The sequence below is a fragment of the Oncorhynchus mykiss genome, chromosome 10 (genome assembly GCF_013265735.2).
Source record: "Oncorhynchus mykiss isolate Arlee chromosome 10, USDA_OmykA_1.1, whole genome shotgun sequence".
Taxonomy (NCBI): domain Eukaryota; kingdom Metazoa; phylum Chordata; class Actinopteri; order Salmoniformes; family Salmonidae; genus Oncorhynchus; species Oncorhynchus mykiss.
The window spans coordinates 43,564,955-43,591,629 of NC_048574.1; the positions used below are offsets into that span (position 1 = coordinate 43,564,955).

Here is a 26,675-nt window from a genome sequence, read left to right on the forward strand (position 1 = left end):
TGTTCCACTGCGTAGAGGTGAGGACAAATGTAAGATCAGGGCCATTTTGATAGATGTGTGGCAGGCTGTTTCACAACCGGCCATTATTGGGAGTCCCATAAGGTGTGCACAATTGGCCCAGGTTTTGGTCGGTTCAGGTATGCCCGGTGTAGGCCGTCATTGTAAATAAGAATTTGTTCTTAACTGACTTGCCTAGTTAAATAAAGTTTAAATAAAATACAAATAAATTATATTAATAATAAAATGAGATGGGACTCTGAGCCCAAGGGCCCTCCAAATGTTGGTGGACCAAGATTCAAAATTCGGATTTGCCCGGGAGGCAACCCTGTTCCAAATCGAAAGCATTCAACTTTCAACCGATTCTGAACAAGGCTACGCATGTGCCCAGGCGAGATGATTATGATTATTCTTCAATGTACAATGTCCTAGGAGCAATCTTGCAAACACCACCTCTTACTTCCTCTCTTATCTTGTTTGCAAGATTGCTCCTAGGACATTGTACATTGAAGAATAATCATAATCATCTCGCCCGGGCACTTGCGTAGCCTTGTTCAGAATCGGCTGAAAGTTGAATGCTTTCGATTTGGAACCGGGTTGCCTCCCGGGCGTGAGCTAGCTGCCCCGTTCAAAGCCTATGGCGAAATCGGCTCGAAACAAAAGTGACGTTTTTAAGCACGTGAAGTAATTACTAGGATTCTGTCTTCCCCATGCAAAAGTGATTGATTTTGATTTTAAAAAATGTATGGAAAAGATATGTTGTATGTTTCTGGACAATGCAAAATGCTGCCTTGTCCGCAACAAGACTAAACGGCACAGATTACCGTTCAATTTAAGCATGACGCTCCTCTCACCCCTCTTTCGCCCGATGCCCCGCGGCTCAGCATAATCGAATACGCTGATTGCTGAGGATACTGCGAAAGACACACCCTATGGCTACACCCAACATAGGTCCACTAAATTAAAGTGTCTCTAATTGTCAACTGAAATAATAATTCTAAACTTTATTTGAACAGCTTAATACATTGGTTTCTATCTCAAATTACATTTTTAAAACCTCAATGGTGTTTGCCTCTCTCTTACCTGACAGGGGAAACTGTTCCATAAATCTGGAACACTGTTGTAAATTCTTATTGAATGTATTTGTAGATTTTTTACGCATCAGATAAAGAATATTGTACGTTTATAGGCATACAGTATGTGTACACATTAGGGTCTAGAATCAAGGGGTTAACTGAACGTTACTTGGAAAGAAGGCGGGGTTAAATGCAGCTATCCAATCCAGGAAGTAATTTAGTGTAGAGACAAATTGGAATGGTTCACGACTAACTGGATGTAAAGAGCTATACTGGTTTTGTGACCAAAGCTATAACATTATTTAATATAAAATATCGCTGCAGCAAGAACTGTATCTTGTGATGCACGTTAAATCACATATAGTTGTAATATAACCATTTAGTTAGATACAGTAGCTAGCTAACAGTCAGTAGCTACTTTCACACTTGTGCTGGATCGATGTAAACTAGTTCTGCTGGTTTGTGACACATCGTGCAACTGGGTGCTGAAAATTACTCTCTTGGTGAGATAGCATCGGAAGAACTACAGCTGGACGTTTTAGAAATTGTTTGACTATTTTTTCCTTACCGGTTAGCCAATATATTTGGCAAACGGATGTGGCTGCCACCTGCTAGCTAACGTTAGCAATTGCTTGCAGTTAGCTATTTTCCACTGCAAATTGGTGACATGGCCATGACATGCTGTTAGCTACTGTAATCACAGCTGTCATTTGAATGTCCACGTTTCCATGTCAATGAGAATTAGCTATAGTTTGCTAGAGACCCCCCACTCTGGAATTTGGTCTGGCACTGTTCGCCACCGAGTTCCCGTCCACGCAAGCTAGCTGATTTGTTGCTACTATTACTACTTGTCAAGAATAGGAGGCGGTGGCAGCTTTGGTGGATACATTTCTGCCTCAGCTTTATAGAGATCACTGCCGAGGTGAAATACTGCAGTTCATGTTTCGACAAGAAGTCAGTGTACTGTCTTTTATTCCGTCTTGTTCCTACCTTTTCCAACACGAGAAGAGGAATATGTCTAGATATAACATTTACAGTCTTTTAGACTGGTTGTATGGCGGCGTGGACCCAAAGTTTGAAGGCAACGGGGGCCCAGAATGTGCCGCCTTTCTTGCACCGCAACAACGTATCAGCGAGAGTTTTGTCATGGTTCTGATTTCCATCGTGGAAGTTGTCGTCGCATTGAGAAAAATCAACATTTGTAAAGAACTCAAAGAGATTGCGAAAGATGGGCCAAGGACGAAACAGGACAGTTTCGGCAAGAACCTGTTGCTGGTTGCTCTGTGTATGACGTTTGGAGTAGAGGTCGGATTCAAATTCGCCACCAAGACCGTAATATACCTACTGAATCCATGTCATGTTATGACCATGGTGCAGGTAAGTTCAAGTTTAAATTGTAACTTACGTTTAAGTCATTTGGCAGACGTTGAATTTAAGATTGGCCTACCAGCGCTACTTTTTTAGTGTTGAATGTGCATTGTGAATTTCTGTGTAGAGACCAATGCTATGTACAAATATTATGCCCATTGTGTCCGTTTCAGCACATGATCCACTAAGTAAGCATTTTATCTGCCTTTCGGGTAAAACAGTTTTACCTTTCCATCGTGTCTAACATTAAATAGAAATGTTCTACCATGTTTTCACTCAACTTCTAGGTTTAGCATACATAGCTCACAATCTGGACTGGAGAACACTCACCCACTAGCTAATTGTATGCAGATTTATGAATATCTTTCATGTGGAAGAAAAGTAATAGAAATAGAGAAATGATTTGAGGATATCATGACTAGTGGTTTGTTCAGTCAGCCTCAGTCTGACTATAAGGTGTGTGTGTGTGTATATTGAACCACAGCCAACAACATTTGGAGAGCACTCAACACAGAGGGTGTTGAGGCAGGGCTCGTCTTGTAATGTCTTGCATGAGTATCCCTCTTCCCAATGGGGTGCACTGCACTGTAATTGTCTGATTTAATCACACTCAAATGAACTGAAAGGATCATGTTGAATCATGTAATATGCAATGTTATCAGTTTCAGATCATTGATCAGGAAAAGGGCATGTTAGGACAATACTGCAGTCATAAAGAAAGTCTGTTTTTTGGGCACTGAAGCCCAAGTCTAAACGTAAACACCCTTGTCTCATAGACTAGACGTAACATAGTAAATGTAAATCCAAGACACCCAAATGAGTACGATATTTTGTTTGGTATGGTTACTTAAAGTAAAAAATGAAAGGAGAATAGATGGGTGGGTATATAATGCGAACATCTAGCAACCCAACGGTTGCGTGTTTGAATCTCATAACAGACAACTTTAGCAATTTTGCTACTTTGCAACTACTTAGCATGTTAGCTAACCCTTCCCCTAACTCTAACCATAACCCCTTACCGCTGTTCCTTCAAAAAAAAATGCATCACTGCGCAAATGTCAGGTCTGGTGAGTGCAAACTGGAGCATTGTGAAAGTTCTGTGCAGCTTCTGGTGCACGTATACTGTGAACACTGAGGCTGCACCTGCTTTAAGTTAGTTATAACAGTGACCAAGTAGGCTACTGTGGCTATTTGATCAAAATGTAGCCTGAGTTGCCTTCCATAAAAAAACAATGGGGAAAAAGCATCCCATAACATTTTTACACGGCTGTTCTATCATTCAGCCTACAGTAGCAGCCGATGTGTGGTGTACAATGTAGGCCTACATTCTATGAGACTTTTGGAGAAAAAAACATGTCGGGATTGGCATTAGACTGTTTATCCACTTGTCACAGAGAATCAGACAAACTATGCTACTGTCTGCCTATTGGCTACTTAGCTTATTCAAGCATGTCTCCAATACAACACTTCCCCTTTAAGACAGGGAAAAAAGCTCTTTACCTGACTTGCTTTTCAAAGATGGCTAGAAATTTACACATTTTGTGCTCTTGTAGGAAGCAACCACTCCCCCATTGCTGACTAGAAATTAGCAATAACTGGGCTAATAACTCACTTACTAGCAACGAATATGAACAAATGTACACGTGACTATATGCAGCTCTTGCTTTGAGCTCAAAACAAGTACTCCTACTCGCGACATGCTGTAAACGCAGTCCAGTTCGAAGTAAACGACACAGATCCATATATGGCAATGGTCTATTTGCATGTAGGGATACTGCAGCTCGGATTGGTTATGGCGCACCGATATGTGAAAAGTATGGGCCTTAGTTTTGCCTATCAATGCATTAGAATCCTACTCCAATGCGCTCAGCCTACAAGAAAATCTGTTGCATAGTTCATTTTGATTCGGTATGCTGCATTGAAAGTGGCTAATATTGCATTGATTCGATCACAATTCGCACACTAGAAAGTTCAGTGAAGTTCAATCTCGTTGCAGTCTAATCTTTTACATTAACACATCTGATTAAATGCCATCAACAGTCATATCTCTGCAATCAGTCACTCTGTTGACTGCTGTATATGCAAACACCTTTTCACAGGCTGCCAAGTGTTTGACCGTTTATCTAGCTTGTTTGCACTTACTCCTTATTTACCAGACAAATATTGGTTAAGACATAGTTCTCCCCAGCTCCTTTAAATCTGCTTGCTCGATTTCTTTATCTTTGATGCTTTTATCAATAGATGATGAATATTATGAAGTTACTAACTCATGATATATGGCTGGCTTTTGTATTTGGTGTAAGGCTGGGTGATATGGCCAAAATATCATATCACAATAATTTAGATTAACATTTTTTTTTGGGGATTATTCTAAATATCCTTTACGAGTAGGTCATGACCCTAGGGTGGCAACCAATGTTTCCTCTAAGCTGCATGCGTGCGTGTGCAGTAGCCCCAAGACTGCCGTGCAGTAGCCCCAAGACTGCCGTGCAGTAGCCCCAAGACTGCCGTGCAGTAGCCCCAAGACTGCCGTGCAGTAGCCCCAAGACTGCCGTGCAGTAGCCCCAAGACTGCCGTGCATAAGAAATATCAGCCCACGGAGAGAAGCACGAGGTTGAACTTCACTAAACTTTCTAGAGTTTTCCCTGTTAACACTCAACGTTTCTCTTTACTGTGGCAATTGTGATTGAATCAATGCCATATTAGCCACTTTCAACGCAGCATACCCGAAACAAAATGAACTATGCAAGAGATTTTGTTGTAGATAAAACGCTTCCGATTAGGATTGTATTGCCTATATGCAAATAGACCATTGCCGTATATGGATCTGTGCCATTTTACGTTGAACTGGACTGTGTTTACAGCATGAGCAGTCGTGAGTAGATGCGCTTGTTATGAAATCAAAGAGAGAGCTGCATGTAGCCACGCGTGTACATTTGTTCATATTCGTTGCTAGTAAGTGAGTTATTAGCTCAGTTATAGATCATTTGTAGTCAGCAATAGGGGAGTGATTGCTTCCTGCAAAAGCACTAACGTATACATTTCTAGACATCTTAGAAAAGCAAGCCAAGCTTTTTTTTTGTCTTAAAGGGGCAGTGTTATATTTTGAGACAGGCTTGAATAAGCTAAGTAGCCAATAGGCAAAGGGTAGCATAATTTGTCTGATTCTCTGTAATAATGGTATGGGAATAATAATGCAGTTTATTTTGAAAAGTGGTTTCTTGCATCAAACAACACAACATTTTCAGTCAACTCCTTGTCTGAAGGACAAGTGGATAAACAGGTTAATGTCAAGCCCTGCATGTTTTTTTTCAAAGTGTCATGGAATGTAGGCCTACATTGAACACCACACATTGGCTGCTTCTGTAGGCTGAATGATGTAACAGCTATTTCCATGTTAAAATGCTAGAAAATGCATTTTCTCCATTGTTTTTGATGGTAGGCTACTCTTGTATGATCAAATAGCCAAAGTACCTTACTTGGTCACTGTTAACTGGAACTTAAAGTGGGTAAAGCCTGTGTTCGGAGTAAACACGCTGGAAGTTGCACAGAATTTTCACAATGTCTAAGTTTGCACTCGGCAGACTAGAAATTTGTGAACTGTTTGAATCGTGGAAATATAATTATTCTATAGCAGAATGTGACCGACCGGCTCGTTTTGATCTTAGGAGCAAAATTGGAAATTGTGTTTTTTACGTTGGATAGAAGTAGAGACTTCTAGTAGAGCTAGAAAGTTGAGGAACAATGGGAAAGTAATTCTGCTTTGAAAGTTGATAAACTTGTAACCTCACTTGAAAAAAGGGTTGATTCCAGCTTTCTTTCCTAACAACAGCTGTCAAGCACCCAAGCTAACATTGACTAGCTTACAAGCTACTTCCAGACACATGAGAGAACTCACTCTGACCATTATACCTGCCCTAGCAGAGCTGGTTAGACTGTTTTTATGCTATCCACAGTGTTGGTGTCTGCAACTGTGCTGCTGGCAACAATTTGTTTTTTTGCCAAGTTTACTGACACCGTCCGTAATCAACGGGTGTTGAGCGTTTGTAAATTCATGAGTTATTCTGTGCTCTGGCACACTCAGGTAAGTGCTCTGAAATCGGAGTAGATAGATGTAGCTGGTAAATTCACTCTGGCTATCAACAGTTTTCGCAGTGACATTAACATTCTATTGAAATGGTTACTTGCATAGAGTAGTCTTTTGTTAAGACATGTAGCTAGCTAGCTAAACAATGAATCATAATCCCAACTCATGACATTACTACCCTGCTTGAGCTAACCAACACGGTTCAATGTTAGCTAGCTAACATTAGGCTTTAACTAGCAAAGAAAATGGCTCAGATTTATTTTTTCATTTTTATTTCACCTTTATTTAACCAGGTAGGCCAGTTGAGAACAAGTTCTCATTTACAACTGTGGCCTGGCCAAGATAAAGCAAAGCAGTGCGACTAAAACAACAACAGAGTTACACATAAACAAACGTACAGTCAATAACACATTAGGAAAGAAAAATATAAAAATCTATGTACAGTGTGTGCAAATGTAGAAGAGTAAGGAGGTAGGCAATAAATAGGCCATAGAGGTGAAATAATTACAATTTAGCATTAATACTGGAGTGATAGATGTGCAGATGATGATGTGTAAGTAGAGATACTGGGGTGCAAGAGGGTAAGTAATAATATGGGGATGAGGTGTGTACAGGTACAGTGATCGGTAAGCTGCTCTGACAGCTAATGTTTTAGATACAAATAATATTACTACACAGATCATACACGTAACGTTAGCTAGCTAGCTAACACTACACTAACTTGAAATGAAAATGACTTTCTGACTAAATTAGAAATGTGAAATATCTGATACTTTAGCTGGCTGAACTCTTACCTGTATACATGGATGGATGCTTCTCCCTCTTCGTCACGGATGCCATGGTTGCCCTTAGTTTGGAGATGTAATCCAGAGACAGGTGTTTTCTCCATCACCTTAGCTATCATATTCTAATTTCACTGATTTCAGAACTCGGTCCTCCAGAAATTGGAGAGCAACACTTATGCAGTTCTACTATAATATATATATATATATGTGTGTATTTATTTTAAAATATATATTAGACAGGATTACCTACCTGACCAGCTAAATGGAGAGAAGCATGCTACATGGCAGACCAATCTGAACTCATCTCATGGCATGTCCAGCCCACTTATTATTTCAGCCAATCATGGCTAGTGGGAAGGTTGCTTTCTTTTTCTGTGGCTAAACCAACTAGGCTCATAATTCTATTCATATTTACAGATGGCATACACATTTGTTATTTAGGCACATGAAAGTTCACATGTTCCAGAAGGCATTTCTGTCAAAAAAGGTTTACTTTCAAATTGCTTTCCTGTGAAGTAGTGACACGCGACATACGCCTAGTTTCCTGAAACAAGTCACATATAGTGGGCAGCACCTTGAATGCATTGTTGTTTGACATAACAAATCAATAAGCCAGGGAGGAATTATTGACGGGGTAAGAACCAAAGGGTAGGTCAATGTTTCCAGGGAAACCTAATTAGATGTTTCGTTCCATGTTTTCTTACCTCATGTAGCTAGCCAGCTAGCTAAACTATTCATGTTTCACCTATTCCTCTCTGATTTAAGATACCATTGCACAAACAATATGATTATCTAGGCCTACAGTAGTACAATCTAAGTTTGCTCTGACTCTTGGTACATTTAGCAAGCTAGCTAACTAGTGATTAGCATTAGTGGCTAAGGCAAACTAGCAGAGAGTAAGGAACACAAACTAATAGTGTAATTGTAGAAGGCTTGTGGAAAGCAGTATCGTTTTCACCATCTTTTTGCATCCGTTTGACCATGCAGACTTCAGAGTGAATGGCAAGAAAATGTGTAACTCCATGGTTAAGCAACTGCTCTCTCCTTGAGGGGCAGGGCTTGGTGTGGTATGCAGCCTGAGTTACGCCTGAGTTGCTAGACACACACACACACACACTTGACTGGTGACCGGGCGTGCACAATCTTCGACCAGGGCAGACTGGGAAACAGGCACAAACAGGAGCATGCTATCTCCGTACAGGGCAGATCAACAGGCGCAACCAACGGACAGGGGTGTGAGTTTTTAACAACGTCAGGATGACTTGCGGGCAGTGGGTTCCGAACAAGTGACAACAATGACAAAAAATGTATTAAGTTGTTATTTTGGGGGACATTATACCACCACCCAAAAGGGCACTTTGGAGACGGGAAGGGAAAAGAAGCATGTGCTCTGCACAGGCAGAGCCCAAACTGTGTACGTGCGTGCCTTATGGCTATATATTAATAATTTTAAACCCCCAAAAAGGATGTACCAATCCCAGGTTGCCCCTTTTTTTTTTAAATGGATTTAATTGAATTCATCCAATCAGATTTCAACCAGATGTCATCTCACTTTAACAAAACTCTCCAATCCATTAATATGAAACAATCACCACACACTCTTTCTCGCTCGCTCACTCTCACGCACACGTATACAATGGGTGAGTGACTTTAGGATATACATAAGGTTATCCTGGAAAGTTGAGGGCCTGATGCAAAGTGCACATTGAATTCATGTGATACCGATTGCCTAAACATGTCTCATAACTATGACTAGGGTTGCAAAATTACTGGAACTTTCAATAAATTCCCCCGGTGTCCGGAAATCAGAGGTAGTGAGGTAGTGAGGATAGTTAGAGGTAGTGAGGATTCAGGATGGAATAAGCAGGAAATCCGTAAACGTCAGACCAGGATTTTTGTAAAACCAGTGCATTTATTGAAAGTTCCTGGAATGTTGCAACCCTAATTATACCTTCTTGACCTTTGTGCTGTTGTCTGTGCCCAATAATGTTTGTACCATGTTTTGTGCTGCTCCCATGTTGTGTTGCTGCCTTGCTATGTTGTCTTAAGTTATGTTGTCTCTCTTGTCGTGATGTGTGTGTTGTCCTACATTAGTTATTTTTTAAATCCCAGCCCCCGTCTCCGCAGGAGGTCTTTTGCCTTTTGGTAGGCCGTCGTTGTAAATGAGAATTTGTTCTTAACTGACTTGCTTTTATTTTTAGTAAGTAATTTTATTTAACTATCTTATAACTCAGTCAAATTTAATTTTATTGGTGGCGGGAAAGGGCTTCTATACCCATTCCAACCTATGGCTGAAAATAGTGTGGTTTATTCTAATGCTTACCCAATAAAAATGCACTAAAATCATAGATTTGGAAAGTATACCTGGGTATTTGGAAAAAGCCACGGGATTATTTTTCAATACAGTCAACTATTTATTTTAAGTTTTTAAACAAATGTGAACATTAGTAGTACTTTTTTTTCTTTTTTTTTTCAATACATTAGGAGATAAGGAAGATTGTGTTCTTCATTTAACCTGTAACATTTTTCATTATGAAATTTACCGGTAATCCCCAGTCAAGTGGTTTTTGTTTACAAGCACACAACAACGAGACCGGAGCCTTGTTAGTCACTCACTGTGATCTGATTACAATATGGAATTCACAACTAAATGTTTGCCTGCTAGATTTCTTTGAACTATTAAGTTAACTGTCTAAAATGTGCTAAATGCTCTGGAGTTGTGCATTTGGTTTTCAAATTTAGTAGTTAGTTTGCTGTCTAGCTACCCTGTTAGCTTCTTATAAAATACAGCATTGGCTTAGTTTCAGCAGACAATCCTCTCCTGGATCAAAAGCCTTGCTGTCTAATATTTATTTTGTGCATACAGCAAACTGTGAGTAGCATTTTTTTTATTACTTGTATAGTTTAGGTCAGACACTAATGTTTGCAATGTGCTTGTTAGCATTTAGTTAGCATTCTCTGTGGTTTTACATGTACTTGTTAGCATTGCTAACCTTTTGAATTAGAGTACCCTTTGTTCAGTGGCGGTATTACCGAATATCCCGGTATGACTATCTGGATACCTACAGAATAGATACAAAATAGAACTCGATTGATTGAACATGAAATGTATTTCAATATGATTGAAATAGGCCTATAGCCTACTGTTTTATATATCTTTTTTATTTAAGCATCTTTTTAGGCTATACGTTGCTTGTTTATATCAATTGCGAAGACATTGGAAACTTTTGCATTAGTAGTCGGAAGTTATCAGCGGTTACAGACAGAATCACATGGTCTATCTATGTTTCCAGGAGATCTATAAAGTAACGCAGAAGGGCAAAGCATCTAACGACACACTTAGCTGTTCTAGATTAGGTTTTCAAGTTATTAACTATGTTTTTGGGAACCTCTTGGAAACTAGACGATGATCCTACAAAGGTTCTAACGATGAACTTAGCTTTAAGATGATTTTGAGAAACCGGGCCCAGAGGTTTAGAATTACAGGTCTGTTCTGTGGCCCCTCATCAGCATCCGTCTGGCATCTGGTCAGTCTGTGGACAAAGATGAGCTGCTGCTGTGACCATTATTTTGGAGTTAGTTGGGGGTTTTACATGCAAAGGAACAATGGATATTTCTGTGGTGTAGTATGCTGTAGAATAAATGCCGCAACAACAAAATGTATGTTTTCATTAAGGGTGGGGAGGTGGGCTCCATGGTTGAACTGTATATACTGTAGTTAGTGACTTGCCTAGTTAAATAAAGGTTAAATAAAAGCCGTCACTTATGAGCTATGCAGAGGTGAGTGGTCTATGGGGTTAGGTACCTACACCCAGGGCAACTGAGTTCCAGTGTTGTCAGTATGAGAGTGGGACAGCGCCAGTCAAGAAGACCGATGACAAACTCATTTAGGCAATGGCTCTTCTATCAATTTGCGTTTGTGTCAAATGATTGCTAAATCACTCAGTGAATCAACCTACAATGTAAAAGCTGGTGGTAATATCAAACAGGAATACCTTGGTCAGTTTTCTGGCCGGCTCAAACAACTGAACCTTGTATGTAGCTTAAGCGTCCCTTGTAACCTAGAGGCTTCTAGATCTTGTAAGTGTGCCACCTGGACATTGATCTGTTTGGATTGCATTCTGCATTTTCATCTCAGGCTTCCCATTGTTACACACTGCCGTCTCACTGGAACCAAAGCACAGCGTGCAGTCGTGCACTCAAATAACTAATGCTTTGTCCTGTCATTATCACATTAAATAGCACCCAAAATGATATCCCTGGAAAGAGAATTGTCCCATCATGTGTATGTCCCAGGATGTTGGATTGAATATGAGCTGAACCAGTCTCTGGAGATTGATTATCCTGGGTTAGAAGAATGTAGGCTTCTTTAATTGGTGTTGGGGGAGAATGGGCCAGCTGTGGTATTCATAAGGGTCTATTGTACTGAACAACACAACTAAGTAGATGACAACATGGCTCACCATGCCATAGCACCCAGCAGAGAACAGGAAATATATGACCGCAGGGCTTAGCATGGGGCCTCTGGTTCCTTCGCTTGGTGCTGCACATTCCGTTACCTGCCTGGACATGCAAATAAGAATGCGCCAAGCCTTCCATACTTTGGCCAAAACATGTTTTTGTTGTTAGATACCCAGTGGTGTGTGTTCATGGATGTCAAGGGAAGCCAGGCTTCCCCAAAAAATGTACAAAAAAATTATACATTAATTTGCATCTTTCGTCTCTTTGTTTACATACATTTCCTTCAATTTGCAAGAGGCTGAATGTATCTCACCAAAGAAAGCAACTGAGTGAGCTCAGCTGTGAATGGTTCTGGCGCAAAAAAAAGTGTCAAGAAAACATCAGACTGATCACATCAGAAGCCAAATGTCATTGACGAAAAACAACTTGGATTGTTTCATTTCATTGTGTTGTCTAGCTAGCTAAAATTGTCCTTTTCCTAAATTAGCCATGGATGAAGATAAGGATTTGGACTTGTGGTTTTGCTTAATTCTTCATACTGGCCAATGATTCTGATCCAACCATAAATTCATACATTGTGCCCCTGGCCTGAGAGGATGGAAGTTCAATATGTAGCTAGATGTCATTGGAAATAAAAATGTGTTCTTAAGTGTGTTCTTAAGACTTTGAAAAACACCAAAAGAAAGATGCACAGAGTTCCTGCTCATATGCGTGAACGTGCCTTCGGCATGCTGCAAGGAGGCTTGAGGACTGCAAATGTGGCCAGGGCAATGAATTGCAATGTCCGTACTGTGTGACGCCTAAGACAGCGCTACAAGGAGACAGGACGGACAGCTGATCGCCCTCGCAGTGGCAGACTACGTGTAACAACACCTGCACAGAATCGGTACATCCGAACATCACACCTGCTAGACAGGTACAGGATGGCAACAACAACTGCCCGAGTTACACCAGGAATGCACAATCCCTCCATCAGTGCTCAGACTGTCCGCAATAGGCTGAGAGCGGCTGGACTGAGGGCTTGTAGGCCTGTTGTAAGGCAGGTCCTCACCAGACATCACTGGCAACAATGTTGCCTATGGGCACAAACCCACCGGTTTTGTCTCACCAGGGGTGATGGTCGGATTCGCGTTTATCGTCGAAGGAATGAGCGTTACACCGAGGCCTGTACTCTGGAGCGGAATCAATTTGGAGGTGGAGGGTCCGTCATGGTCTGTGGCGGTGTGTCACAGCATCATCGGACTGAGCTTGTTGTCATTGCAGGCAATCTCAGCACTGTGCGTTACAGGGAAGACATCCTCCCTTGTGGTACCCTTCCTGCAGGCTCATCCTGACATGACCCTCCAGCATGACAATGCCACCAGCCATACAGCTCGTTCTGTGAGTGATTTCCTTCAGGAGTCTTATGGCTTTGGGGTAAAAACTGTTGAGAAGCCTTTTTGTCCTAGACTTGGCACTCCGGTACCTCTTGCCATGCGGTAGTAGAGAGAACAGTCTGTGTCTGGAGTCTTTGACAATTTTTGGGACCTTTCTCTGACACCGCCTGGTGTAAGAGGTCCTGGATGGCAGGCAATCATCTCCTTAGTCTTGGTTACGTTGAGGGATAGGTTGTTATTCTGGCACCACCCAGCCAGGTCTCTGACCTCCTCCCTATAGGCTGTCTCGTCGTTGTCGGTGATCAGGCCTACCACTGTTGTGTTGTCTGCAAACTTAATGATGGTGTTGGAGTTGTGCCTGGCCATGCAGCCGTGGGTGAACACAGAGTACAGGAGGGGACTGAGCACGCACCCCTGGGGAGCTCTAGAGTTGGGGAGCTCTAGAGTTGAGGATCAGCGTGGCAGATCTGTTGCTACCTACCCTCACCATCTGGGCTGGCCGTCAGGAAGCGCAATGCTTGAAGCACAGTGAAGAGCTGCTGGCAAATGACTTAATTATAATATAACACACAGAAATACGAGCCTTAGGTCATTTAATATGGTCGAATCCGGAAACCATCATCTCGAAAACAAGACTTTCATTCTTTCAGTGAAATACTGAACCGTTCCGTATTTTATCTAACGGGTGGCATCCCTAAGTCTAAATATTGCTGTTACATTCCACAGCTTTCAATGTTATGTCATTACTATGTACAATTCTTAATACATTGATGTATTATGTTTATTTTGGCTGATCAATGGAGTCAATGGTGCTACAGAGGACAAAATCTGTTTGCCTTTCCATCTGAGACTTGATATGGCACCTGAGGGCTGCTGTTTTATGGGCTCCTAACCTATTGTGTGTGGGTTTTTTTGCGTTATTTGTAACTTATTTTGTACATAATGTTTCTGCCAGCGTCTCTTATGACCGAAAAGAGCTTCTGGATATCAGGACAGCCATTACTCACCTCGTACTGGATGAAGATTTTTCTTTAACGGGTCGGACGCAAAGGATTTACTTCAGACACCCGAAAAGGCCCAAATCTCCGTAATTCGCATGAAGAAGAGACAGATGTCGGGGTGCCTTGTAAGGGTCCGACGGCGAGTGGGTAATCTGCCTCTACCATCAGTCCTATTAGCCAACGTGCAATCATTGGATAACAAAACTGATGAGCTCCGATCAAGACTATCCTACCAATGGGACGTTCAAAACCAATATCTTATGTTTCACTGAGTTGTGGCTGAACGACAACATGGATGACATACAGCTAGCTGGGTTTTCGGTGCATCGGCAAGATGGAACAGCTGCCTCCAATTAGACAAGGGGTGGCAGTCTGTCTATTTCTCAATAACAGCTGGTGCAAGAAATCTAATATTAAGTCTCAAGGTTTTGCTTGCCTGAGGTAGTGTCTCATGATAAGCTGTCGACCACACTATTTACCAAGATAGTTTTCATCATTTCCGTAGCGGTCTATTTACCACCACAAACCAATGCTGGTACTAAGACCGCACTCAACAAGCTGTGTAAGGCCATAAGCAAAGAAAATGCTCATCCAGAGATGCAGCTCCTAGTGGCTGGGGACATTAATCCTGGGAATATTAAATCCGTTTTACCTAATTTCTACCAGCATGTCACATGTGCAACCAGAGGGAAAACAACTCTATACCACCTTTACTCCACACACAGAGACGTACAAAGCTCTCCCTCGTCCTCCTTTTGGCAAATCTAACTATAACTCTATCCTGCTGATTTCCTGCTTACAAGCAAAAACTACAACAGGAAGTACCAGTATCTCGCTCAATACGGAAATGGTCAGATGACGCAGATGCTCAGCTACAGGATTGTTTTGCTAGCAGAGACTTAAATATGTTCTGGGATTCTTCCAATGGCATTGCGAAGTACACCACAACAGTCACTGGCTTCATCAATAATTGCATCGACGACGGCGTCCCCACAGTGACCATACGTGCATACCCCAACCAGAAGCCATGGATTACAGGCAACATCCTCACTGAGCTAAGGGTTAGAGCTGCCGCTTTCAAGGAGAGGGACTCTAACCCGGAAGCTTATTGGAAATCCCGCTATGCCCTCAGATGAACCATTAAACAGGCAAAGCGTCAATATAGTACTATGATTGAATCCTACTACACTGGCTCCAATGCTCGTCAAATGTGGAAGGGCTTGCAAACTATTACGGACTACAAAGGGAAGCACAGCCGCGAGCTGCCCAGTGACACAAGCATACCAGTCGAGCTAAATTACTTCTATGCGCACTTCGAGGCAAGCAACACTGAAGCATGCACCAGCTGTTCCAGACAACTGTGTGATCACACTCTCCGTAGCCGACGCGAGTAAGACCTTTTAAACAGGTCAACATTCACAAGGCCGCAGGGCCAGATGAATTACCAGGACCTGTACTCCGAGCATGCACTGAGCAATTGGCAAGTGCCTTCACTGACATTTTCAACCTGTCCCTGACCAAGTCTGTAAAACCAACATGTTTCAAGCAGATCACCATAGTCCCTGTGCTCAAGAACACTAAGGTAACCTGCCTAAATAACTACCACCCCGTAGCACTAATATCTGTAGCCATGAAGTGCTTTACAAGGCTGGTCATGGCTCACATCAACACCATTATCCCAGAAACCCTAGACTCACTCCAATTTGCATACCGCCTCAACAGATCCACAGATGATGCAACCGCTGTTGCACTCTACACTGCCCTTTCCCACCTGGACAAAAGGAACACCTATCTGAGAATGCTATTCATTGACTACAGCTCAGCTTTCAATGCCATATTGCCCTCTAAAGCTCATCACTCAGCTAAGGACCTGTTGTATTTGGCGCATGTGACGAATAACATTTGGTTTGATATTAGCCTACTGAGCAACAATATTTGCATAGGAGCATGCCATACCTGTATAGAAGGACATCATTTAGGCACTGCTGTTAGTTTGAGAATATAAAATAACATACTGTTGAAGTTGGAAGTTTTCATACACCTTTTCATACATTTAAACTCAGTGTTTTTTTTTGTTTTTTGTTTTGTATCTATTTATTTAAAAAAAAATGTTTACCCCGTTTTCGTGGTATCCAATTGTTTTAGTAGCTACTATCTTGTCTCATCGCTACAACTCCCGTACGGGCTCGGGAGAGACGAAGGTTGAAAGTCATGCGTCCTCCGATACACAACCCAACCAAGCCGCACTGCTTCTTAACACAGCGTGCATCCAACCCGGTCAGCCGCACCAATGTGTCGGAGGAAACACCGTGCACCTGGCAACCTTGGTTACTGCGCCCGGCCCGCCACAGGAGTCGCTGGAAAGACGGCCCATCTCAGTATGGAGCACAGTCATCTATGTCGACATGTCATCTATCTCATGGAAACTTTTTTTCTTGTGACAGGTAGGCCTACATTTGCTGTTCTCTCTCTCTCGTATGTATGTATGTATGTATGTATGTATGTATGTATATGTGTGTGTGTGTGTGTGTGTGTGTGTGTATATATATATATATATATATATATATGTGTGTCATTTCATGCATATGTGTGTGTGTGATAGATATATATATATTCTTACAACCTTGTCATATATATATATATTCTTTGACAAAAGCAAAGTTTGAAGGACATTATTTACAACCTTGTCAACATCTTGACTATATTTCCTAGTCATTTCATGCATATGTATATCACACACAAGTGTAAATGACTAGGAAATATAGTCAAGATGTTGACAAGGTTGTAAATAATGTCCTTCAAACTTTGCTTTCGTCAAAGAATCCTCCATTTGCAGCAATTACAGCCTTGCAGAACTTTGGCATTCTAGTTATCAATTTGTTGAGGTAATCTGAAGAGATTTCACCCCATGCTTCCTGAAGCACATCCCACAAGTTGGATTGGCTTGATGGGCACTTCTTACGTACCATACGGTCAAGCTGCTCCCACAACCGCTCAATAGGGTTGAGATCCGGTGACTGTGTTGGCCACTCTGTTATAGACAGAATACCAGCTGACTGCTTCTTCCCTAAATATTTATTGCATAATTTGGAGCTGTGCTCTGGGTCATTGTCCTGTTGTAGGAGGAAATTGTTCCAATTAAGCGCCATCAACAGGGTATGGCATGGCGTTGCAAACTGGAATGATAGCCTTCCTTCTTCAAGATCCCTTTTACCCTGTACAAGTATTCCACTTTACCACCACCAAAGCACCCCCAGAACACATTCACTCCACCATGCTTGACAGATGGCATAAAGCACTCCTTCAGCATCTTCTTCTTCGTGAGCCGAACACCTCAAACTTAGATTTGTAAAGGGAGTAGTATACAGCGTTGTTCGAGATCTTCAGGTTCTTGGCAATTTCTCATCTGGAATAGCCTTCATTTCTCAGGACAAGAATAGACTGAAAAGTTTCAGAAGAAAGATCTTTGTTTCAGGCCATTTTGAGCCTGAAATCGAACCCACAAATGCTGACGCTCCAGATACTCAACTAGTCTAAAGAAGGGCAGTTTTATTGCTTCTCTAATCAGACAACAGTTTTCAGCTGTACTAACATATTTGCAAAAGGGTTTTCTAATGATCAATTAGCCTTTTGAAGTTAACTTGGATTAGCTAACACAACGTAACATTGGAACTCAGGAGTGATGGCTGCTGATAATGGGCCTCTGTACGCCTACGTAGATTTTCTATTAAAAATCTGCCATTTCCAGCTACAATAGTCATTTACAATATTAACCATGTCTACACTGTTTGTCTGATTGATTTGATGTTATCTTAATGGACAAACAATTTTATTTTATTTCAAAAACAAGAATTTCTAAGTGACCCCAACCTTTTTGAACAGTAGTACGTCCTAGCATACCTCTTTCAGGTAATACATTCAATGCAGTTTTAGTGTTATATTTAGCTAATTAATGATTGGTTATGCATGCATAATAAGCTTCTAACTTAAAGCCTTTTTCTCTTGCACAATACGCACTCGCCTTTGCTCTGCTGGCCTCTCCTTACAAACCGCTCCTTAGTTCTTGGAGTCCCATGCCGGAAAAGCTAGACTAGAATAGCTTGCTGGACATTTTTTAATATATTTTTTTGCATTACTTATAGACTATTCGAAGAGAGACTCAAGCTTTTGTTTGCCTGAATGTTAAATACAGCAGCCAATAGAACTCACATGCAGTTTGAAAGAAGAGCGAACGTGCGATGGTGGTAGGCTATAGTGGTTATTTATTCAGGCCCGTAACCATTCAATCTTCGTGAAGAGAAGTGAAAGCCTTCTGCATATAATTCTAGTCCTATATTATTCAACTATGTCATGAGAATGATTTAAGACAAGGACAACTAAACTTATTTAAAGTAACTGTTGAAAGGTAGGAAGGAATGAAGCAACTATAGAGAGAGCAAGAGGTACGCTAATAACATTGGGGGAAATATTATGAAAGGTGTGTGTCAATGCATCAGCCTACTAATTACACAAATAGGCCCTATTATATTTAAAAATTAAAATTCGTTAGCCTATACTTGTAACATTGTGGTTTGAATTTTCAATCAAAGGTCTAATCAAATCCAGACAGGCCTATTTATATGCTTTTGAATGACACTTCTGGTTTTTGCCTGAAATACAGGGTTATCTAGGAGAAAAATGATTTATTATTGGCATGGAACATTTGTAAAATACTGGGAAAATATTAAACTCTACTTCATATTAGTGAGTATTGTGCCAGACTGCTAGTAGTGTTTCTGTTTTGTAATGCTTAGAGGACATTGTGTCATTCAGGCAGATGTGTCATTCTCATGGTTATCTTGTTCTGTCAAGGCCAGAGCTCAACCCCTGAACCCTGTGCTCCCATGATCCTCACTGCTCCACAGTCAGACAGGAAGAAGTTCTGTCCCTCAGGAAGGATAGGCCGCTTTACACACTCATCCTGCTCCAGCCACAAAGTTGCCTGCCCGGTGTCCACCTCTCTGCCACAGGAAGTGTTTGTCTGGATGTGTTTTTGAAATGCTTCAGGCAGTGAAAAATATTTTAGAGGGCATCTACTTTGGGTTAGTAGCCTATGCAGTAAATTGCAGTTAAAAGGGTTTAAGTGTTCACTTTATCTATCATTCTCACTCTGAGGGGAAGCAATTAAAATCAGTTCTGCAGCCATTATACATGCAGAGTGCTGGTCTACTGCACATGGGAGCTAGGGCTGGGCGATATGGGCAAATATCACAGTATTTTAAAACATTTTGACGGTATTTGTTGGTATTTTATGCCACGCGGGGCTGCACGATATCGGCCAGCAAACTAGGCCTTATTTTTTTAACATTTTGCAATTTGGATTTGACTTGCGATTTAGAGCTAAACACTTGGGTGAACTGTTGGAATGTAAATATAATGATTATTCTAATTCTATAGTTAGGATATAATTGTGGGCACTTTGAATAAGGTGTTATTTGACATGACTATGCATGAAAATGGCAATAGTTTTTGTTGTGACAGGGTAGGAACCAGTGTTTTTTAGGGGACCCTATAATCTTTGCCTACATTGAATGTCTTCTCTTAGCTACTTCATGTAGCTGATATATTCATGCTTCACATTTTCCTCTTTGATTTAGAAGATACTGTTGCACAAACAACCTAATGATTTAGGTCACTTATTATTATTCAAAATAACGTTATAGAATGTAACGTAAAAACCAGTATATTGTATACCAATACCAGTATATTGTATACAGCATACTGCCCAGCCCTAATGGGAGCTGGTGGATAGATGCTGTTTTTCTTGTGGTTCTCAGCCTACTTACAACACATTAGAATGGAGCCGAGTGGAAGGAGGTGCTGATGTCATCCCATTACTTAACATTCCAAATCAGATCCTGTTCCACTTTTGTGTCTCCCGTCACGTGGGATCTTACTCCTGCTGACAAACTGGCTCCTCCTCAGCCCACAGGCTGTCATTAGCCTGCTCCTTCGCTGGCTCTGTCAGGAAATGTGTGGAAGGACAGATGGTCCTCATCTGCACACTTTGTTTCACTGGAGGAAAATCAAACAAAAACTAGGGTACACAGTAGGTGTAGGTACACATGTAGGACTAGTTCACTAGTGGCACCCTGGCCTTCGATAGCCTCGTCTTCCTCAGTCAACCTGCGATCAACAGATTGAGACAGGACAGTACTGCAGATCTCAGACAGAGGGCGTATAAGTCAGTTCTACATGTAATTCTATCGTCTCAGCTACCTCGGTTTACAGGTTAAATGACTCATGTTTGAGTGGGTGCAATAACAATCTTACTGCAGAGTTACTGTGATGTAAATGGTTGATAAGTATATATTTTTTGGAAGTCTGTGTTCTTGTTCTTTTGACTATAAGTCATGTATAAACTTCCCTGACTTAATTGATATTGTAATAAGTAGTTTAGAGTTGGACAAAAAGCATCTCATGAAGGAAGCCAGTGTACACACTACATGACCAAAAGTATGTGGACACCTGCTCATCAAACATCTAATTTCAAAATCATGGGCATTAATATGGAGTTGGTCCCCCCTTTGCTGCTATAACAGCCTCCACTCTTCTGGGAAGGCTTTCCACTAGATGTTGGAACATTGCTGCGGGGACTTGCTTCCATTCAGCCACACGCATTAGAGGCGGGATGTTGGGCGATTAGGCCTGGCTCGCAGTTGGCGTTCCAATTCATCCCAAAGGTGTTCGATGGGGTTGAGGTCAGGGCTCTGTGCAGGCCAGTCATGTTCTTCCATACTGATCTCGACAAACCATTTCTGTATGGACCTCGCTTTGTGCATGGGGGCAGTTGGAAGCACAGAATCGTCTAGAATGTAATTTTATGCTGTTGTGTTAAGGGGTCCAAATCAAATGTATTTATATAGCCCTTCAACATCAGCTGATATCTCAGTGTAGCCACCCTTTGCCTTCTTGACAGCTTTGCACACTCTTGGCATTCTCTCAGCCAGCTTCATGGGGTAGTCACCTGGAATGCATCTCAATTAACAGGTGTGCCTTGTTAAACATTAATTTGTGGAATTTCTTTCCTTCTTAATGCGTTTGAGCCAATCAGTTGTGTTGTGACAAGGTAAGGGTGGTATACAGAACAAAGCCCTATTTGGCAAAAGACCAAGTAGATATTATGGCAAGAACAGCTCAGATATATATTTCCCCTGTAGATGTTGGGTGTCACTGAAATCATTCTATGCACATTCTATGACCATTTTGGAAGCAGCTTTTATAACTCATGTAGCACGACAGCATATCCAGTATGCTCTACAGCAACATGTAGATGACAAGGTTTGGAGTTTAACACAAGATCAGTAAAACATTTTTGACGAGCGTTATTTTTCCACAGATCTTCCTGCTGGCCTGTCCGCCATGTAAAACAGCCATGGTCATCTTTAGGTGAGTACCTCCATTCTACACACTCCCACTGTCATGGAATCTCAACCCCCACCTTAACTGGCAGCCTTGTCTTATAGACTATAAGTAACATAGTAAACGTTAATCTGAGACACCTAAATTAGTGTGTTATGTTTGGTATGGTTACATACGAGTGAAGATTACTTCAGGATGGGTGTGTGTATAAAGTGAACGTCTAGCAACCAAAAGGTTGCGTGTTCGAATCTCATCACGGACAATTTGAGCTAATTAGCAACTTGTCAACTACTTTCTATTGTGCAACTACATAGCATGTGTGGTGGAAATTCTAACCAAAAGGGGAGAGACTGTAGATTGTTCAAACAGCAACTTTATTATGAGATTTGCAAAAAGTTTGCAATTCAACAATCACTCAAATAGTTTGGAGGCCAACGAACAGAGTTGTCTCTCCTTTTATAGAAAGTACATCCTCTTATCTGACAGTTAGCAGATGTGCAGAAACAGGGCCGGGGAACAGAGTTGTAGAATGTAATTTACATCATCTGTGTAGTTCAAGGTAGCTGATATCGCCATCATTCTCTGTTCCTCCCTGCAATTCCCACATACTGTAGCTAAATTCCTGGCAATTGTAAACACAGGAGGTCACATACTGAGGTGGCACCCAAACGACTCATTAATCTGTACACTCGGATATTTTACTAAGTCACACAAGACAAGTTTGTGTCAGTAAAACATACTAGCATTTAATAACAAAGGACAATTATTTAAGTAACAGCATAGTATGTAATTAATTCATTAATTTCATGTCAGCCAACTCTTCCCTGAACCCAAAAAACCTAACCCCTAGCCTAGCTAACATACAGGGGGAAGCCAAAACACTGTAACATGAGATTCCTATGATGGCATGTTTTTCAACATGAGCTTCAATAATGAGAGTCCACTTATGTTTTTAAGTTGCTGTGCAAAATAAAACACTTATTTGCAACATTACACACCTCGGCTGTGATTATCAAATATCCTGAGAAGGAACCTCAGCCTGACCGCCAGATGATGAAACTAAATTTGCATGCCACTGGTTTCAAATGTCATGCTGTGTTAGGGTCTTATAGCAGGGGGAGGAAACCCAAGGTGGGGATCACTGCAGGACACCTGAGCCCTGTTCTGGCCTCTACTCTCATTAGGAAGACTGGGGCAGGAGCTCAGCCATGGTGACCTCCACAACCCTCTCTGTTTCAATCAGGGCCCTGCTTTGTCCTTCTGCCAGGCAGTCAGAAGATAATTGAAATGTAGCTGAATGAGTCTGCATAGAAACAAAAGATGATCGTGGACTATAGGAAAAGGAGGGCCAAACATGGCCCCCATTCACATCGATGGGGCTGTAGTGGAGCGTGTTGAGAGTTTCAAGTTCCTTGGCGATCACATCACCAATGAACTATCATGGTCCAAACGCATCGAAGTCGTGAAGAGGGCACGACAATGCCTTTTCCCCCTCAGGAGACTGAAAAGATTTGGCATGGGTCTCCAGATCCTCAAAGTTATACTGCTGCACCATCGAGCATCCTGACAGGTTGCATCACCACCTGGTATGGCAACTGCTAGGCATCTAACCGTAAGGCGCTACAGAGAGTAGTGAGTATTGCCCAGTACATCACTGGGGCCAAGCTTCCTGACATTCAGAACCTATATACTAGGCGGTGTCAAAGGAAGGCCCAAAAAATTGTACAACTCCAGTCACCCAAGTTATTTTTGTTTTATTGTGTTCGTTTTTTATTTTTTACGTTAGTTTATTTAGTTAATATTTTCTTAACTCTGCTTTCTTAAAATTGCGTTGTTGGTTAGGGGCTTGTAAGTAAGCATTTCACGGTAAGGTCTAAACCTGTGGTATTCTGCGAATGTGACAAATCGCAGTTGTAAATGAGAACATGTTCTCAACTGGCCTACCTGGTTAAATAAAGGTGAAGAAAAATAAATAAATACAATTAGATTTTTTTATGTAGGCTAATTACAGTTCCATGAGGAAAGGGAATGTGATGTAACACACAAGCTTCAGGAATATGGCATGTCACATATGTCGTGCTGAAGATGGTCAGCAATCAAATGCAAGTTCATTGCATTAAACCGCCAGTCCGGTGTTAAACCGGTGTAGCGCATGTTTCTATAGCTTAGCACAGTGACGCTGACAAGTGCAGATGGTATCATATGGTATGGCTGCAAGCCATATGAACCAGTCTTCACCCAACTTAAGCAAAAACGTCGTTTTTGGGTGGAGTTTTTCAAACCGTCTTTTGGTATTTGTTTCTTTAGTCCATTGTTGATTTAGTCCCAAAATGTTTTGATGTCAGCAATTACGTTCTCTAAATAACTAACTTTAAAAATACAGAAATACAGCCAGTATAATGCATTTAGCATCATATGATGCTGTTTTTTGCATCAGGCCAGCTGTATTTCCGTATTTTGAACGTCATGCTGTATTTCTGTATTTTGAACGTCATGCTGTATTTCTGTATTTTGAACGTCATGCTGTATTTCTGTATTTTGAACGTCATGCTGTATTTCTGTATTTTGAACGTCATGCTGTATTTCTGTATTTTGAACGTCATGCTGTATTTCTGTATTTTGAACGTCATGCTGTATTTCTGTATTTTGAACGTCATGCTGTATTTCTGTATTTTGAACGTCATGCTGTATTTCTGTATTTTGAACGTCATGCATCTTAGACATTTGCTGACATGCAAAACATTTTCTGATGTGTGCTCTTTCTGTCAACAGGCTTCAGGTCCATATGCTGAACGGTGCTTTACTGGCCCTTGTCTTCCCTGTGGTCAACACTAGACTGGTAAGTAACCATCATCTAGCATCAGTTAAATTCACTGTAATAGCGTTCTTTGCAGTCACTCACAGTTAGACTTTCACTCCTTCATAGTTTCAAAGATTTCATGATGCATATCACACTGAACAAAAATATAAAACTGCAGGAATGTCCACCAAAGCTGTTAGAAGTTAATTGAATGTTCATTTTTCTACCATAAACTGCCTCCAACTTCGGTGTAAAGAATTTGGCAGTACGTCCAACCGGCCTCACAACCACAGACCCACGTGTATGGGCGAGTGGTTTGCTGGTGTCAGAGAGACATTGTGCCGCTGGGGCAGTGGTGGAAAAAGTACCCAATTTGTCATACTTGAGTAAAAGTAAAGTTACCTTTTAATAGAAAATGACTCAAGTAAAAGTGATAGTCATCCAGTAAAATACTACTTGAGTAAAGGTATTTGGTTTTAAATATACTTAGGTATCAAAAGTAAATGTAATTGCTAAAATATACTTAAGTATCAAAAAGATAAATTTAAAAATAATTTCAAGTTCCTTATATTCAGCAAACCAAACGGCACCTTTAAAAAAAAAATAATAATTACGGATAGCCAGGGGCCGCTCTGATGGATGACTACTGGCTGTATGCGAACAAGTGATATGCATTTGGAGCAATACGGTCTGTATCCAAGGCTCAAACCCAGTCGTTCACACAACAACAGAATGGAGGTCGACTGACTATGATTTTTCAACGCCGATACCGATTATTGGAGGACCAAAAAAGGCCGATACCGATTTTATTTGTAATAATGACAATTACAACAATACTGAATGACCACTTATTTTAACTTAATATAATACACCAATAAAATCAATTTAGCCTCAAATAAATAATGAAACATGTTCAATTTGGTTTAAATAATGCAAAAACAGTGTTGGAAAAGAAAGTAAAAGTGCAATATGTGTCATGTAAGAAAGCTAACATTTCAGTTCCTTGCTCAGAACATGAGAACATATGAAAGCTGGTGGTTCCTTTTAACATGAGTCTTCAATATTCCCAGGTAAGAAGTTTTAGGTTGTAGTTATTATAGGACTATTTCTCTCAATACCATTTGTATTTCATTAACCTTTGACTATTGGATGTTCTTATAGGCACTTTAGTATTGCCAGTGTGACAGTATAGCTTCCGTCCCTCTCCTCGCTCCTACCTAGGCTCGAACCAGGAACACAACGACAGCCACCCTCGAAGCAGCGTTATCCGTGCAGAGCAAGGGGAACAACCACTCCAAGTCTCAGAGCGAGTGACATTTGAAACGCTATTAGCGCGCACCCCGCTGACTAGCTAGCCATTTCACATCGGTTACACCAGCCTGATCTCCGGAGTTGATAGGCTTGAAGTCATAAACAGCTGCTGGCAAACGCTCGAAAGTGCTGTTTGAATGAATGATTACGAGCCTGCTGCTGCCTACCATCGCTCAGTCAGACTACTCTATCAAATCATAGACTTAGTTATAACATGATAACACAGAAATATAAGCCTTAGGTCATTTAATATGGTCGGAAACCATCATCTTGAAAACAAGACGTTTATTCTTTCAGTGAAATACGGAACAGTTCCGTATTTTATCTAACGGGTGGCATCCATAGGTCTAAATATTCCTGTTACATTGCACAACCTTCAATGTTATGTCATAATGACCATATACACTGACATATACTGCATATACACTGACTCTGCGTGCAATGAATGCAAGAGAAGTGACACAATTTCACCTGGTTAATATTGCCTGCTAACCTGGATTTCTTTTAGCTAAATATGCAGGTTTAGAAATATATACTTCTGTGTATTGATTTTAAGAAAGGCATGGATGTTTATGGTTAGGTATACATTGGAGCAACGATACGCACCGCATCAATTATATGCAACGCTAGATAAACTAGTAATATCAACCATGTGTAGTTAACTAGTGATTTATGATTTATTGTTTTTATAAGATAAGTATAATGCTAGCTAGCAACTTACCTTGGCTTACTGCATTCGCGTAACAGGCAGTCTCCTCGTGGAGTGCAATGAGAGGCAGGTGGTTAGAGCGTTGGACTAGTTAACTGTAACGTTGCAAGATTGAATCCCCCGAGCTGACAAGGTACAAATCTGTCGTTCTGCCCCTGAACGAGGCAGTTAACCCACCGTTCCTAGGCAGTCATTGAAAATAACAATGTGTTCTTAACTGACTTGCCTAGTTAAATAAAGATTAAATAAAGGTGTAAAAAAAACAACGGCCAAATCGGTTATGAAAACTTGAAATCTGCCCTA

At 41.1% G+C, this 26,675-nt stretch overlaps 1 protein-coding gene across 1 annotated transcript in view; it reads left to right on the forward strand.

Moving 5' to 3' along the window:
* Positions 1-1,280: 1,280 nt before the first annotated feature.
* Positions 1,281-26,675, forward strand: part of LOC110533958 (transmembrane protein 164) — a 47,016-nt gene continuing 21,621 nt past the window's right edge. The window contains exons 1-3 of the mRNA XM_021618555.2: positions 1,281-2,450; positions 21,530-21,579; positions 24,325-24,391. Of these exons, the coding sequence (XP_021474230.1) occupies positions 2,013-2,450; positions 21,530-21,579; positions 24,325-24,391 (555 nt within the window). The 5' untranslated portion in view covers positions 1,281-2,012. The remainder of the gene's footprint in view (positions 2,451-21,529; positions 21,580-24,324; positions 24,392-26,675) is intronic.